Source organism: Martes martes (assembly GCF_963455335.1).
Source record: "Martes martes genome assembly, chromosome: 1".
Lineage (NCBI taxonomy): Eukaryota > Metazoa > Chordata > Mammalia > Carnivora > Mustelidae > Martes > Martes martes.
Genome location: NC_137888.1, coordinates 212,833,639 through 212,850,027, shown reverse-complemented (window position 1 = coordinate 212,850,027; position 16,389 = coordinate 212,833,639). Strand labels below are relative to the sequence as shown.

The window sequence follows — 16,389 nt, the reverse complement described above, 5'->3', positions numbered from 1 at the left end:
CCCGACTCCCCAGGAAAGGGAGCAGAATGTGAGGGGGGGGCTTCCCTGCCTGGGGGCGGGGGAGGGGCTGAGCTTCGTGTGTGCTTCAGGCCGAGAGGCAGGCCTTCCTGCTCTGTGTCAACAAAGGGTGGGCCTGTCCTTTTCGTCGAGGAAAGTGCTACGTCGTGGAGCAGCGAGGCTTCCCATTGTATTAGGAAGAGTGGGTACCTCCTCCTGGCCCACACTTTGCCAGAAGAAGGGCTACAGTTTGCCCAGGACATGCCCCCCCTGCATGGAGTGAAGGTGGCCAGCCCCTTACCGTGGAGAGGGAGGTTAAGCAGGTAGACCCGGGGCCTACTCCCCTTAGGCCTTCTGGCCAGTCTGTCCTGTGTGTTCACGGAAGTGTGGTATGTGTGTGTCCGTGCCTGTATCTGCGGCTCTGTAGCTGAGCTGGGAGATGCTGGTGTGAACGCTGTGTGTGCGCAGGGTCTGACACGCGTCAGGGAGGGCAGGGGGTGCTGTCTGAGGCTGTCTGTCAGAGGACCCACCCCCAGGCCTGCTACCCTGTCATACTACTGCCCACTGAATCTGGTGGGACTAGGGAGTTGGAATCCAGCTTCCCACAGCACCCCTCAACTCCCTTCCTGGGTTGAGAGGGCAAATCTCCTGTCCCAGCCTGCCCTCCCCTTCCCAGTGAGGGGGCTCTGGTCACCAGCTCTAGCCACTGGGGAGATGCCAGCCACACATCTAGACCCCAGGCAAGCTCAGGCCATAGAGAGACAGCCATGCACACAGTCTGACATCCGCGATGACACAATACAACCACCCAGTCTGACCACCTCACAGATTCAGATATACACACGCAGGTACACAATGCAACAATATACCACAACACACATAGGCCCATAGAGACCCAGACATGCACCAGGCTACACGAATGCCATCAGATCTACCCCAACCCAGTTACAGTCAGGCGCCTATAAGCCAAGTGTAATTGTAGGGGTCACCCACACTGAACACACCTCTCCAAACCAATACAACACATGGCATGAAAACACAATAACATAACACACAACACAGAGGCCCAGAGACACATTATACACCACCACGTCTGATACACACAGATAAGCTCTTGTACTCAGACCTCAGTACAGACAGAGCCCGATGTGGAAAGAGACCCGAGGCACACGTACGTGTGACATGCATGCCCGAGCACGTGTACATGGAATCCTACACTCACGTGCATATAAGCACAACACAGACCAACCTCAGACACACAGAGAGATCCAGAGCCTCACATACAACAGACCCACAAACACACAGAGGTACACAATACAGACGCTCCCCCTCCACAGACACACAGAAAGACTCAGAGATACCACTCAAAGAGACATACAGCAAACAAAATCATATGAAAGACTGAAAAAAATGGTTGAAGGGAGAAAATAAAATCACATGCAAGACAGACAAAAAGGAGAAAGACACACAGCCAGATGCTTTTCTGGGAACACAGACCCAGGAAGACAGGCAAACATCCCAAAGTCACACTTGTGGAGAGACCCTTTCTTCCTGATTCACACAGACTCACACTGACTCAGATATCCCGGAAATACACAGATGAGCCCAGGGATGTGAAGTCACCTGACCCGTGTGTGTGTGTGTGTGTGTGTGTATGATTGTGTACACACACACACACACACACACGGGCAGCCAGCCCCCAATCTAGAGACCCTTGGATAAAAACAGGCAGAGAGAACCCCCTCTACAGACTTTTGGGTGTTGGCACTGGGGGCCCTCAAGGCTGGTGGGGAGGGGCTCACCCAGCAGCAGACACAACATTCCAAAGCCACCAACAACATGGCGGTCCAGGTGTGCGGCCCAGGTAGGGCAGGAGTGTCCTGAGCAGGTCCCCAGGCCACAGGCCCTGGCCCCCAGATCACCGGCTGGGGCAAGGCCAGGATTGCATGTGGTGAGTTTATCGACTGTGGGGGCACCAGGGTGGGTGTACCCACCCGGCCTGGGGTTAGAGTTCGTGAGCTGGATGGGGCCTGGGCAGTGAAGACCACTGTGGGCAGGGCAGTTAGACTAGGGATGGGGGTGGTTCAAAGGTTTAGCCCGGGAAGGAGGCGCAGGGTTCTTGAAAGTGGAACACAGGAAATGCGAGAGGATTTTTTAGATAGGAAATAAAAGGGCGGAGCCTGGGAAGAAGGTGGTGCTGGATGGAGAGGTAAAAAAGTAGGCGGGGCAGCAGAGTGGGCAGGGCCTGCCTGGGAGGCTGAGGTGGGGGGGAAACGCGCAGAAGCTAAAGAGAATGACAGAAAAGTGGGCGGGACTGAGGGTGGGCAGGACCTGGGAGTCTGAGAGTCGGGCAAGTGGGCGGGGTCTGAGGATGACGGCGAAGTGGGCGGGATTGGAAGGCTGCTGGCTGGGAACGGGGCCCAATCTAGAGGATTCCAGAGAAATGGGCGGGATTGGGAGACTGATGACTGGAGAAGTAGGCGGAGCCTAGGGAGATGACAGGGTAGTGGGCGGGACTTGGTGAGTGGGCAAGGCCCGAAAGGGGGGCGTCTGGGAAGTAGGCGGGACTGGGAGAAGGGGCAAGGCCTGGAAGGGGGAATGGCTGGGGAGGTGGGCGGAGCCTAGGGAGATAACGGAGTAGTGGGCGGGACTTGGGGAGGGGGCAAAGCCTGGAAGGATGACCGAGGGGAAGTGGGCGGAGCCTGGGGAGAATGAGGGGGAGTGGGCGGGGCTGGGGAAATGAGTGGGCGGGCTGGGGAATGGGCAGGGCTTGTGAGAAGGGTCGGACCTGGAAGGGGCGGGCTCACCCTTCTTAGGGTCAAAGTCACATTGGAGTGGGTTGGTCATCCTCCCGCGCCGGCAGTCTCCGCCCCGGGCATTCCAGAACGTGGGTGATTGCTTGGTGGGCACTTTCTGGCTGAGAGCCATGCGAGGCGGACCGGCACCCCTCCCTCTGCGCCGACGGGTCGCCCCGTCCGGGCGGGCGCCCTGGCCGCGTCACATTGGCCAATAGGAGTCCGCCTCCGCCCCCTCGGTCTTCCTCAGGACCGCGAACAGCACCCCAAGGGGGCGCGGAGCAGGCTGCGTGGAGGGGGCGGGCGAGGGTCTTCCGTCCCACTGCGGCTTCCCGACTCGTTCCCGTGTTCGAGGGCTGCCTGGTAAGGCTCCGGCCGCCCGCCTCCCCGCTCTCCGGTCGCCACGCTCTTTCCTCACTGTCCTTTGCATGTGATGCCAAAGACCTCGAAGCAGGTTTTCCTTCTCTGAGTCTAGACCCCCCGCCACGATCGCCCCCACGGCCCCCTCCCCCCACCGCCTTGCAGCCCGGGGTTGAGGCGCCTGGTCCAGCAGGGGTCGCCCGCGGCTTACACTGGGTGCCGCTGCCAAGACAAAGGACCTAGAGGTTCCTGGAGAAAGTGAAGGACAGGCCCCACACTGAGAGCCTGGTCCACGATGGGGTGGTGGATCCTGGACGGTTTGAAGGATGAGGCCTGGGTTCCTTTGGTTGTGTTCCCTTGTACTTTGTGCCTTTGTTTCGAGTGTCTTGCCTGTCTCTCTGGGTCAGCTTGTGTCACTGTGTGACTTGCGTGCCTTCGGGCGGCCTCTGGGTGTCTGATATTGTGAGTCTCTGATTGCGTATCCCGGAGAGTTTGAGTCTCTTGGAGGCTGTTTATGGGTGAGTGGGTATGTGTGACCATGGCCACGGGCGTGTCCTTGTGTGTGCCTGGGGCTAGCTTTAGTGGCTGCCCTGGTGTATGTATGATTATGTGTTCAGGTATGTGTCTGAGAGTGTGTGTGTGTGCGCGCGCGCGCGCGCGCGTGCGCGTGAGAGAAAGAGAGTGTGTGTGTGTGTCTATACGGTGTGTCTGAGTGTGTCTTGATTTGCGTCTTGGTTTGTATGATTGTGTATGACTGGAATGGGGGCACCTATTGTACCCCTATGTCTGTCTGCCTTGTGGCTGCCTTCCTGGGTGAGCTGGAGAGTCCCTCCAGGTGTTGGCTGGGCTGGGACTTCCTTCCTGGGGTGGGAGGGCCTGCTTCCCAGCAGAGTCATCTGGCTTCTCATGCCAGTCCCTTCTCAGGGGTCGTAGGGGCTGGCCCTGGTCTGCCCGGGTCTTCCCCATCCCTGTGTCCTTCTACTGCTCTCAGCAGGGAAACACCATTTCCTGCCTTTGATGTCACTGGTGCTAAATTTTCCCTTCTTCAGCTCGGGCTACGTGTGTGCACACCTGACCACAATTCCGTACTTAACATCAAAAAACCAAAACAAAGCGAAACAGTAGCACATGGAAAATGCAAGCGGGCAAAAGTACATACAGTGAAAGAGCCACATTGCTCACCCCCAAATCCTGTGCGTGTCTGTGTTTTTTTCTATACCTTCTAGAAATCTGCTGTGGCAAATACATCTCCGCTCTAACACAAAACAGCATTCTTGGTACATAGCATCCTGCAGCGTACTTAACCCTTAGAGATCTTTATCGAGCCCCAAGGAGATGACTCAACCTTCTCCATGGCTTGATTGCCAGACTTATTCTGGCCATTTATTTTTTTTTAATTTTTTAATTTGTTATTTTTTTAAAAAGATTTTATTTATTTGACAGAGAGAGATAGATCACAAGTAGGCAGAGAGGCAGGCAGAGAGAGAGAGAGAGAGAGAAGCAGACTCCCCTGCTGAGCAGAGAGCCTGATGCGGGGCTCGATCCCAGGACCCCGAGATCATGACCCGAGCCGAAGGCAGAGGCTTAACCCACTGAGCCACCCAGGCGCCCTGGCCATTTCTTTTTTAATGACTACTTTGGCTATTTGCATCCTGAAAACACTTTTTGCAAGACATTCCCGCCTGTCCGTTTCTCCGTCCGGGATGTCTGCCCTCGTTTTTGGAGCCTAGTGATGTGTTCTCAAGATCGACGCTGGCATCGAATCACAAGGAGAACCAGACTGCCAGCAATGATGGCTAACCTCGCCGGGCCCCTACTGTGTGTAGGACACCGTTCTGGCTCCCTATCCTGGACGATAATCCCAGGAGGTGGTCACCGCTGTGAGCCACACATCTTCGAGGAGAAAACCGAGGCATAGATAAGGGAGAATGTGCTCAGGATCACACAACGAGCAAGGGGCAGAGCTGGGATTCGAAGCGGAGCAGTTTGGATCTCGTGCCGGTGTTGTTCCTCAGTTAGAGACACATCTGTGCACACGTGGGACCCCTCCCTTCCTCAGTCCTAAACATGCAGCATCACACTGGAATCATGCAATTCCAAAGCAGCTGGTTGTGCACCCCTAACTCCACAAAGCATAATTGTTTTGTACTGCTGTGTGTTGCAGTGTATACACAACACCACAGGTACACACAACGTGCTGGGCCCGACGCCTTCCTGGCTGATCTAGGGCTGAGGAGGCCCAAACCCAGCTTTCCCAGAGATTTGGCTAACTTGTACAACACGATTCCTCCCTCGGTATTTCTTTCCTCCTTCAACACCTGTTAACATGGTCATGGCTAGAGGCTCCTGGGTGGCTCAGTCGGTTAAGGGTCTACCTTCAGCTCATGATCCCCGGGGCCTGTGATCGCTGTGTCCTGGGATCAAGTCCTGTATTGGGCTCCTTGCTCAGCAGGGAGCCTGCTTCTCCCTCTGCCGCCTCCGCCCCCCACTTGTGCTCTCTCGATCTCTGTCAAATAAATAAATCTTAAAAAAAATCCCAAACAGGGGCGCCTGGGGGGCTCAGTGGGTTAAAGCCTCTGCCTTTGGCTCAGGCCATGATCCCAGGGTCCTGGGATCGAGCCCCACATCGCACATCGGGCTCTCTGCCCAGCAGGAGCCTGCTCCCTCCTCTCTGTCTGCCTCTCTGCCTACTTGTGATCTCTCTCTGTTGAATAAATAAATAAAGTCTTCAAAAAAAAAATCCCACACAAACAAAAAACCCAAAACACATTGCCATAGCTCGAGACCAACTCTATTTGATCCTGTTCTTTCCTTCCCTTTCTTCTTTTCTTGTTTACACACCCACATTCAGTCCCTTCCTCACTTGCTCGCCTTCTCACTTGTGTACTTACTCAGCAAACATCACTGATGTCCTCTGTTAGGCTTTGCCTCTTTCCTGGGCGAGACGGAGGATCCAGGCCAACTGGAAGTTGACAGAGGCGGCTGGGGTGGGGGGGATGGGCCACAGGTAGGGGCTGGAGGGCCATGTGGAACCCAAGGAAAGGGAGATGAATTTTGCTAGGAAAAATCAAGGCACACTTCCTGGAGGAGGTACCTGTTCTCAGGGCCTCCTAGTGGGGAGGGAAGGGGCTCCTCCCTCCAACTACTTCCTGCCCAGTCCCTCCCTTGAGCCCTACGATGGTAAGGGTGAGGAGTCAGGTCCTACCCCAGAGGTGAGGAAAACGGCCCACGCTCCCCTTGGGGAGACCGCTGAGCCCAGAGGTGCAACTCCACTGGAGGTGGGGTGATGCTGAGAGCCTCGTGATGGGCAGGGCTGCCTGGCTCAGATGTCCCGACCACAGCAGCACGTCATGGCACTCCCTGGCTGTGGCCTGAGCCTTCCCTGGGCTGCCAGCGCCTGTTTCCCCTCCTTGGGGGGAATGTAGAGATCTCCATCAAGCCCCTGGGTGTAAGGAGTTCCGAACAGTCACCATGAGTCATGGAGGCTAAGTGACTTCAACCTTTGGCATCTTAGGTCCTGTTGGGAAGGACCATGGACTGGGGTTGTGGAAGATTCAGAGACCAGACGACGCCAGCTCCCCTCCATTGAGCCTTCAAGATGGACCAGAGGGAGTAAATATTTTGGGCTCTGTGGGCCAGTCTCTCTTTCAGTGCTCAGCCCTGACATACTATGGCAAAGGTACGACACGGAAATGGACGGGCACTGCGGGGTGGGTGTGCCATTAGAACTTCATTTGTGGACGCTGACATTTGAATCGCATATCATTTGCACGTACCATGAAATCTTCTTCTTTCGACGTTTCCCCGCCACTTAAAACCAGAAACGATGAAACACAAAATGTGTCATTGGTGGACTGTGATTTGTAGATCTCTAGAGCCCATGCTGGCAACTGTCTGTACTTCATTCATTCAGGGAATATTATCGAGGCTGGTAGTTTTCTAGGGCAGATGGAGGTGTGACATTCCAGGAGATAACAATCTCCTGGGCAAAACAAGCCAGGAAACAAAATGAGCGAACATATTTCCAATGGTGGAAATGCTATCCCACGGGGCCATAGAACCAGGACCGGAGGCAGGACGCTTTCTTTTGGGTCCTCAGAGAAGGTGACGCTTGTGGTCTTCCAAATACCTCCTTTGGTCAGCTCCCTGGCTGTGGCCTGCTGTGGGGTAGGGCTTGATGATAAATGGACTGGTTCCTGCTTGGTTCCTAGGAGAGGGGTCTTCTACCATCCCATCTTTCCAGGCCTGAGTGCTGAGTGGGGATGAGGGTTGGGGTGGGGAGAATTTCAGCTCCTGCCTTCGGGGTCAGGGGTCAGTTTCCCATTGTGATTCTTCTACTCTCAGACGGCTTCCACTGCCCACAAACTGTCCTTCCGGCTCTCCTGAGCAAAAGGCAACATTAGAAATGGCTGTTTTTCCACCTACTGGGGAGAAAAGCTAGCGTCTCTTTTGGGGATCAGCTTGAAGCAAACTCCTCAATGTTAACCGCCACCCACCACACTCTCTTTTGGAGTTGGCGGGGTTTGGGGGGTGTGGGAATGTTACCCACAGTCGGGGAGCCTAGGGGGGAAGCCGATGGTGGAATTCCGCTGGGGAGATATTTGGTTTCCCGCCCTGCTGGCTAATAATCTCGGTTTAGTTTCAAAACAATCGCTTAGCTGTCACCGCGGTGGACTTTCAGGAAAGTGCCAGTAGAACCTGGTGCTCGGCTCCTTCTGTCTACCCACGGTGGCGCTGGACCTGAAAGCGGTGCTGCCTGCTGGCCTGGGAAAGACCATCCCAGCCCGAGGGAAGGCAGGTGCCAAGGGAGGACCCTGGTACAAGGCAGTGCGGCATCTCTAACTTAGGCCAGCGCCAGAATCCTGGTCTGGAGGGCTCAACCACACACTGATAACTGAGCTTCTGCTCCCCGAGCGTCAACAGGTCTAGTTTGCGGTGCTAGAATTTGCATAAGTAACAAATCCCCAGGTGCGGCTGCCTCGCGAGCTGGGGTGTCACACTTTATAAACAGTTCAGATACAGGAAACATTTCGCACCTGCTAGCACCAACAACAGCCAGCAGCATCACTGCGTGCTTCCCGTCACTGTCCAAGGAGGCCCAATACAACGAAATAAAATGCAGGGGAACCATCCCATAACGATTCTGTTGAACCCAAATCCCGCCCGCCCCCCGCCCCCCCCCCCACCCCGCGTCCATTTCCCGGCTGTCTATCAGGGCAGCGCTGGGATCCCTGCGGAGCCAGGCTTCTGGAGGAGCCCAGGGCTTTCCCAGAGCTGCCTGTCTCTCAATTTAACGTCGCTTCCTCTTTTGGGTCCGAGTTTTCACCCCTGCTCTGCTCCTCCTCCCACCTCGCCTCCACCAGGGGAGAGTGAACGGGAAATTTGAGTTTCCTCTGCTTTAGCCAAGACTGACCCTTCCCTGTAAGGGGGATTTCTCCACCTGGACTCTCCAGTCTTGTGCCTGTGGGGTCCAGAAGGGGCCCCTGACGGGAAGCGTCCAGGTGGGTGGGTGCGGGCGAGCCAGGAAAGGCCCAGGGCTCCCCGGGAAGGTGAGGGAGGGGGAGGGGGGTGCTGAGCTTGCCACTCGGGGTTCCAACGGCGGGGGGGGGGTGTTTATGCTGCAGAGAAGGTGGCGGAGGCTGTTTCCTGACCCCTCTGCAGATATGCTGGATTTAGGGGAGCGCTGGGTGAGCCCCAGGAATGGGGGGGGGGCTGGGGAGTGGCAAGAAGGAAGGGAACGAGAAGGACTGAGAGACTAAGAAACCGAAAACCAGAGAGTCAGAGACAGGGAGAGACGCAGAGAGACCCAGAGGGGCAGACGCAGACGCACAGAAATAATAAGACCAGAGATGGAAACACCGCCTGAGACCTCACAGGGTGACAGTCCACAGAGACGGGGACAGATCAAGAGCGAGAGAGGCACAAAGAGGCGATGCGGAGTTACAAAAAGACCCTCAGAGAGGCAGAGGCGGAGAGAGATGAACCGGAGCGACACGGGAGGGGGAGACCTGGGGACGAAGAGGAAACGGTGGGGTGGGCCTTAGAGGGCGAGAAAGCAGGTGGAAAGCGGAGAGACATTCAGAGAAGAGAAAGTTAGGGAAACTTCAGATGCGAGGCGGGAAGGGCGGGGCGCCGGGATCCCCACGCGCTCCGCCCCGGAAAGCTCGGCTTCCTGAGTTCTATAAAGCGCGGGGCCCCGGGCCCGGCTGCAGCCGCCCGCCGCCGGCCATGTGCCCCCGCACCGACGCCTCCCCGGACCCCGAGGCCCAGCTGCCGCCCGCGCCCCCCGGCAGCGCCTGCCGCCCGCTGCCCTGGGCCCTGAGCGCCGCGCTGCTGCTGCTCGCGGGCACCGGCGCCGCCTGCGCGTTCCGCTGGGCCTCGCCCTCGGCCCCCGCCGCGCCGGGCCCGGGGCTCCCCGAGCTCCCGCAGCTCCCCCAGCTCCCCGAGTTCCTGCCGGACGCCGGCGCCCGCCTCCCCGACGCTCCGCAGGTAAGATGCGCCCGGAACCCCTTCCCCCTTCCGGGCCCCCGGGAGCACCCCTTCCTTGCCCAGGACCTCGGTGCGGGGCACCCCGTGAGACCCGCATCTGCGTCCCGGGCCCCGGAGGGTAACCCTTTCTCCGTCGCGGACCCCGAGGGCTCTTCTTTATCTCCAGCCGTGAAGGGGACTCAACTCCCGGGGAACCTCGCTTTTCTCCTGCGCCCTTGGGGTCTCCGCCTTTCTTCCCAAGGGCCCTTGGAGGGAGTCGGTCCTCCTTTCTCTGCTGGAATCACGAGGTTCTGTCCTTGCGGACCCCAGGGGTTGGTTGAGCTTCGGGTGTGCGTGATGCTCGCGTAGTTATATGGAGCACGGGGGAGGTCTCGGGACCTGCGCAGACGCCAGGGATCCCCACTTTCCAGGGGGCTGCGGCAGCGGGACGGGGAGCCTCCATCCACTCTCCGCCTTTCCTCTCTCCGCAGGGCGTGTTCGCGCAGCTGGTGGCCCAAGATGGTGAGTGTCCCGCGGGCGTTCCCCTTGGGCTTCGGGGCGGGGTAGCAACAAGCTGGAGGAACCCCGGGATGGGGAGGCCTCTTTTCCCTCCGTGTGACCCTCTTCCCCTCCTCTCTGAAAGCGGTCCCCTCCCCTCTTCGAACCTCCTCCATCTTCCTGCCCTTCCCATGACCCTCTCAGGGCGCTGGCTTTCCCTCCTTGGACCCTGCAATGTACCTACCTCAGCCTCCCCACTCCCCACCGACCTTGGGCTTGATCCCACAGGTCCCACCCGCTCTTGTCTCTCCCGCTGGGCTCTGGGGGGTCTGGTCTCCCCTCCCCCCACCTCCGTTTGCTCCTTTTAGAGACCTCCTCCTCATTCCCTTCCCTTCCAGACTCTTCCTCCCTATCCTCTCCCTTCCCTTCCCCCCTTCCTGCCCCCTCCCCACCTGTCTGTTCTTCCCAGTCCTCTTCCAGACTCTCCTCCGGGTCCCCTCCGGGCTGTGCCACCTCCCCCATTCCCCTCACCTTCCCGCCTACTGCCTTCCTTCCTCAGCGCCGGGCTCTCAGCAGTCACACGGCCCCTCTCACCTTTGGCATTGTATCCCCTCCTCGGGCTTCCTTCTGCTTCTCCCACCCTGCACCCCCACTCTCCCTCTTCCCAACTGTCCTCCCCTCCCCTCCCTCGGACTCCTGTCCTCCCTCCCTCCCTTCCCTCGCCAGCCTCACCTCTGTCTCAAAACCTCTTCCTTCTGAGCCCTCTGTCCCCCTCCAGCTCAGAGCCCCAGCACCTCCTCCCCAGGGCTGCACCCCTGCCGCACAGCCACGCTCAAGGAACCTCCCCCTCTTCTTTCTCCCTCAGTACAGCTGACCGAAGGGCCCTTGCACTGGCACAGTGACCCCGGCCTGGCAGGCGTGTTCCTGGGGCCGGGCCTGAGTTACGACCAGCACACTGGGGAGCTGATGGTGGCGGAACCAGGAGTCTACTATGTTTTCTTGCACCTAAAGCTGCAGCGGGTAGTATCCAGCCAAGGCTCCGGCTCTGTCTCTGCCACCCTGCGCCTGCAGCCGCTTGGTGACCCGGCTGCAGACCTGGCCCTGACCTTGGACCTGCCTCCTCCATCCTCAGAAGCCCGTGACTCCGCAGCTGGTTTCTGGGGTAGCCTGTTGCACCTGGACGCGGGCCAGCGCCTGGGTGTGCACCTGCGGCCTGAGGCAGGGACACATCTCGCCTGGCAGCTGGCGCAGGGCGCCACCGTCTTGGGCCTCTTCAGGGTGGCCACCAAAGTCCCCCCTGGACTCCCCTCATCGTGACCCATTGACACGGGACCTGGCTCCCGGCCCCTGGACGGAGAATGAACGCTGCCTTCTTGCACTGGGACTCTTGGTGACAGAGGGTCCCAGCTACTCTACCTCACCCGGCTTGGCAGGGGTCCGCGCTGCTGACCCCCTCCTCAAGGACTCTCCAAGTCGCTTTCCAAGTCGCTCTCCCGTTCCTGCCCCAAGTCGGACTTCTGGTATTTATTCTGAGCCTGAGCTCAACCGTGGACTTTGTATTAATCCATTCCATTTCTATTTATTGAATATCTGCTGTATGCAAGGGCCTGACCAGGGCTGGCGAAACATCAGTAAACAGAACAGATTTTGAAAAAAATCGTTATTTATGTTAATATGTGAGAAATAAAGACTCATCCCCAGACCAATTTTGGCAACCAGGGGGCTAGTCTTCGGGGGTCTGTGTGACTATGCTGTGTGAGCTTCACATGTGAAAGTTGTTCTGAGCATGTCCTGTGTGTCGGACAGTTTTAGGTGTTGGGGACACAGCTGTGAACAAGACAGACAGCCCAGCTTTTGCCCATCTGGCTCCCTGGTATGCCTGCTTGGTCCTAGGACTGTGACAGTGTATGTCCCTGTGTGGCTGCACCATGCGGGAGACTGTGCGATGGTGTGTGGTACTGGATAATAGGACACTTGTATACTCAGTGACCGCCCAGTATTGAACGTGTACCGTATGTCAGACAGCGTGAGTGATCTTCTTTGAGCCATAACGACCCTATGCTTTCGGGACTTCATACCCGTTTTGTCATTCTCTCTGCTGGTGACGTGACCCGCTTGTATCTGCGTGGCAGAAGTCCTGTGTAATTCCATTCCGCAGGACCTCCCTTGCCAGCTCTGTTCGGTGACCTCAGGCTGGTAACTTGAAATTGGCCATGGGCTTCTGCAAACGCTTCAGGCTGGCTTCACGTGATTGTGTGCAGATCACCTGTTGAAGACAGTGACGGGGAGAGCGTGGATTAAACATGTAGATTAGACTCGGCAGCGTGTCTTGTCTTGAGCCGCGACGTTGCGAAGAGCACATGAGAAACTGAAGAATTTGTCTTGTGTTTTCAGACGGTTCATCTGATTTAGCAAAGAAGTTGCTCAAGATGATTGAGTGAACCTTGTCACTTGGAGCCATGCGGGGCTATGGGTGCAAGTGTGGAAAGACCAGAGACTGGGTTCTGTAAGCATTGACTATGCAGTTTGCAATGGAGAGGATTTTATGGGGGCACCTGGGTGGCTCAGTGGGTTGGGCATCTGACTCTTGATTTCAGCTCAGGTCATGATCTCAAGGGTGTGGGATCTGTGTCCCCTGTGCACTCAGGGAGGAGTCTGCTTGGGATTCTCTCTCTCCCTCTGCTCCCCCCACTGCGTGTGCACACATGTGCTCTCTCTCTCAAGTAACTAATTAATTCTTTAAAAAAAGAAAAGGAGAGAATTTTATGTATCTTTTGTAGATACCTGCCGCACATTTTTGCCATCCAAATTTATAATAAACACCCATATTCATTTTTCCCTGTCTGGAGAGCCGGTTGTTAGAAATTTGTTAGTTTCCCACTCTCCAGACCAGTCAGTCCTCCCAGCACCATAATTTCCCTACCACGCTGATCTGCCCACTGGTCTATGTAAACCAGCTGGATCTTGGCTTCTCACATAGAATGAGAGGGGTTGGGGTGGGCAGACAAGTCTTCACAGAGCAAGTGACCTAGATGGGCCTTAGGAGGAGGGATGGGAACCAGGGAAGGGGAGGGGGAGAGTGGCCTGCACTGGCCAGACAGGAAGGCGTGGGGTGGGCAGTGAAGACGGGGATGTGGAAGTGAACACCATTTTGTCTAACCTGTCTCTACTCCTTCTCAAAGACTTCCTCCTGAGTGGGCAGAGCTGACATTGAGCTGACCCCTATGAGTGTCATCCTGATTGAGAATTAAATTATTGACCTCGTTCTAAGGGTGCCCGGCTGGCTCAGTTAGAAGAGAATGCTCTCCTTGATCTTGGGGTTGTAAGGTCAAGCCCCACGTTGGGTGTTGAGATTACCTTAAAAAAAATCAGATAATAATAATAATAACAACAATAATAAATAAGCTTTAAAAGACCCACAAAAAATAAACAAACTGTTCCATACTATTTGGTTGTCCCTTGAAAAGGAAGTATGTGCAAAATGACAAATCCTGTAAGCTTGACGAGAAATGGATTATTAAGGGGACTTACAGACAGAAACCTGGTTTGAGTGGCTGCAGGAGGAGCAGGTCCCTGAAACCCCCACCTCCTAGCAGTCCTGCTACAGGCTGGGAGCCCGTATGGGGGCCACCGAGAAGGGGACACTCAGAAGGAGAATGTTTGAGAATAGTTGTGTCACAATCATGTCTCCAGAGCAGAATAAGGACCCAAGATACTCAAGGATGTGGTTAATAAAAGGGAAAGGATGTGCGTGGGGTACTGTGCTCTAGAAGGCTTCGGGACACAGCGCTCTTCGCGGCCATTTGTCCAAGATGACTTCAGTCTGGTTCCCATATTGGCAAATGACTGTTCCTCCCCGCCCCCACTGCTAGATGGTTGCTCTGGACTTCTAGGAGGGCCCTTGCCATCCAAAACCTTGCACTTGGTTCGCCTCCAGGGTTGGTGGGGGGAAGGGTGCTCCCGAGGACTCTGGGTCGGGTTGTTGCCTATTTTGAATAGCACCAGGTGACGCTCTCTTCTGGCGCAGCTGATTGGGCCGGGACGGACACATGACTCAAGCTGGGCCAATCAGATCTCCTCCACAGGAACAGGGGCAGGTCTGGCTCTACCAACCGTCCTGGTCAGGAATGGGAGGCTGTCTGTGAGCCAAGCGTGGAAGGGAGCATGCGCAGAGAGAGGGAGGGAGGGGCCGGGGGAGGAGGAAGGTGGGTGGGGATTCACAGATGAGACCATAGCGCCCTAGAGAGGCAGAAGAGCTACCTATGTTGCCTGCTGGCCTCTTTTGGTGACGTGGGTTGCTAGTACATTAGTTTCCTAGAGTTGCTCTAGTAACGGACCAGGAGGGGAACCTGGGTGGCTCAGTGGGTTGGGCCACTGACTCTTGATCTTAGCTCCGTGTTGATCTCAGGGTCGTGAGTTCAAGCCCCACCTTGTGCTCCAAGCTGGGTGTAGGAGCCTTCTTAAAACAAACAAAAAAACAAAGTACCGTGTGCTGGGTGTCTTAGAGCATCAGATAATTACCAGAAGTCCAAAGTCAGGGTGTTGGCAGGGCCGTGCTCTCTCCAAAGGCTCTAGGGAGGAATCCTTCCCTGTCTCTTCCAGCTTCTGGTGGATGGCGTTCCCCCGCGTTCCGCATTACCCCCACCCGTGCCTCCCTTGTGGCATCGCTGTTTTCCTTCTGTGTGTCTCATCTCTCTTCTCCTCTTCCTATAAGGACACTGCTCTCATACTGGATGTACGACTTACATTACTCCAGTACAACCTCATCTTAATTTAACTAGTTACATCGGTAAAGACCCTATTTCCAAATAAGGTTATATTCTGAGGTTCCAGGAAGGACATGAAATTTCTTTTTTCTTTCTTTTCTTTTCTTCTTTTTTTTGGTGAGGGTTGCTCAACCCAGTACATTTATTATCTACCCTTACGGGCCGTGAGAAACCTGAGTGTCCTTTCATGAACTTCCTTCTGGGGTGGGTTCTGCTCCATGTTGCCCGAGGATGCAGGCCCTCAAGGCTATCGGTGATTTTCTTGGTAGTTTTGGGATCTGAGAGTTTGTCCCACTTCCTGGGTTATTCGGGCTTGGAAGTGTCCCACAGCAAGGATACTTGGCCCCATAATGTTGTGGAATGTTACTAAGACCCAAGGTACAAAGATGGAATTCTGTAATAGGGACAGGAATTGTTAATTTATTAATGCTTAATGGTCCCAGGCAGTAATTGCTTCGCAAAGACTCCAACAAGAAGGTGCTATTTTATTTTCATTCCCATTTTGTAGGCAAAAGAAATGAAGGCCCAGAGAGGTCAGCCCAATGTCACATAGCCAATAATAGGTAGTGTGGTCAACAGTGTGAAGTGTAGAGCCGGTCTTCCTGGAATCCTGGTCAGTTCTTCTTTTTTAAAGATTTATTTATGTATGTATTTGACAGAAAGAGAGAACAAGTTGGTGGGGTGACAGACAGAGGAAGAGGGAGAAGCAGGCTCCCCACAGAGCAGGGAGCCCAATGTGGGGCTCAAGTCTAGGATCCCAGGACTCTGGGATGCAAGCTGAAGACAGACGCCTAACCAACTGAGCCACCCAGGTGCCCCCACCCCCTACCCTGGTTACTTCCAAGTTTGGGCTGAATTGTGTGTTCCCAGATTCATATGCGGAAGCTCTACACCCCAGGACCTCAGAATGTGACTGGTAGTGTCTTTACAGAAGTAGTTATGTTAAAATGAGGTTTTAAGCTGGGTCCTAATCCAGTAGGATTGGCATCCTTGTAAAAAGGGAAATATGGAGATAGACCTGTGCACACACACATGCAGAAAATGCCATGTGATTGTGAAGATGGATTATCTACAAACCAAGGAGGGTCAGATCTGGAACAGACCCCTCCTTTGCAGCCTCAGAAAGAACTAGTCCTGACCACACTTTGATTTTGGACTCCTGGCCTTCAGAACTGTGAGAGACTAAACATCTTGTTTAAGGCACCTAGTTTGTGGTACTTTATTGTGATAGCCCTAGCAGACTAATACAGATGGTTGTAGGAGTTGATGCATTTAATACACACTGAATACACAGAGTCAGGCTCTCTGTAAGCACATTTCACACCAACATACACATAGAATTCTACAGTGTCCCGTGGACGTGTAGCAAAGAAGCAATGATTCACAGGAGAGGGGTTACAGTGACACATCTGTGATGTCATAAAGACACCCTGGCCAAGATGGGGGTTACAGAGTTACAAAGGCAATTTGGGAAAGATATGGTGTTCCAAAGACAATCACAGATT

General features: G+C 55.4%; 1 protein-coding gene across 1 annotated transcript; it reads left to right on the top strand.

The window, feature by feature from the left end:
* Positions 1–9,380: 9,380 nt before the first annotated feature.
* Positions 9,381–11,435, top strand: TNFSF9 (TNF superfamily member 9; the record flags this gene model as incomplete). Its single annotated transcript, XM_080821997.1, has 3 exons — positions 9,381–9,641; positions 10,112–10,142; positions 10,984–11,435. The coding sequence occupies 3 exons, from the start codon at positions 9,381–9,383 to the stop codon at positions 11,433–11,435; spliced, it is 744 nt and encodes a 247-aa protein (XP_080678123.1).
* Positions 11,436–16,389: the final 4,954 nt, after the last annotated feature.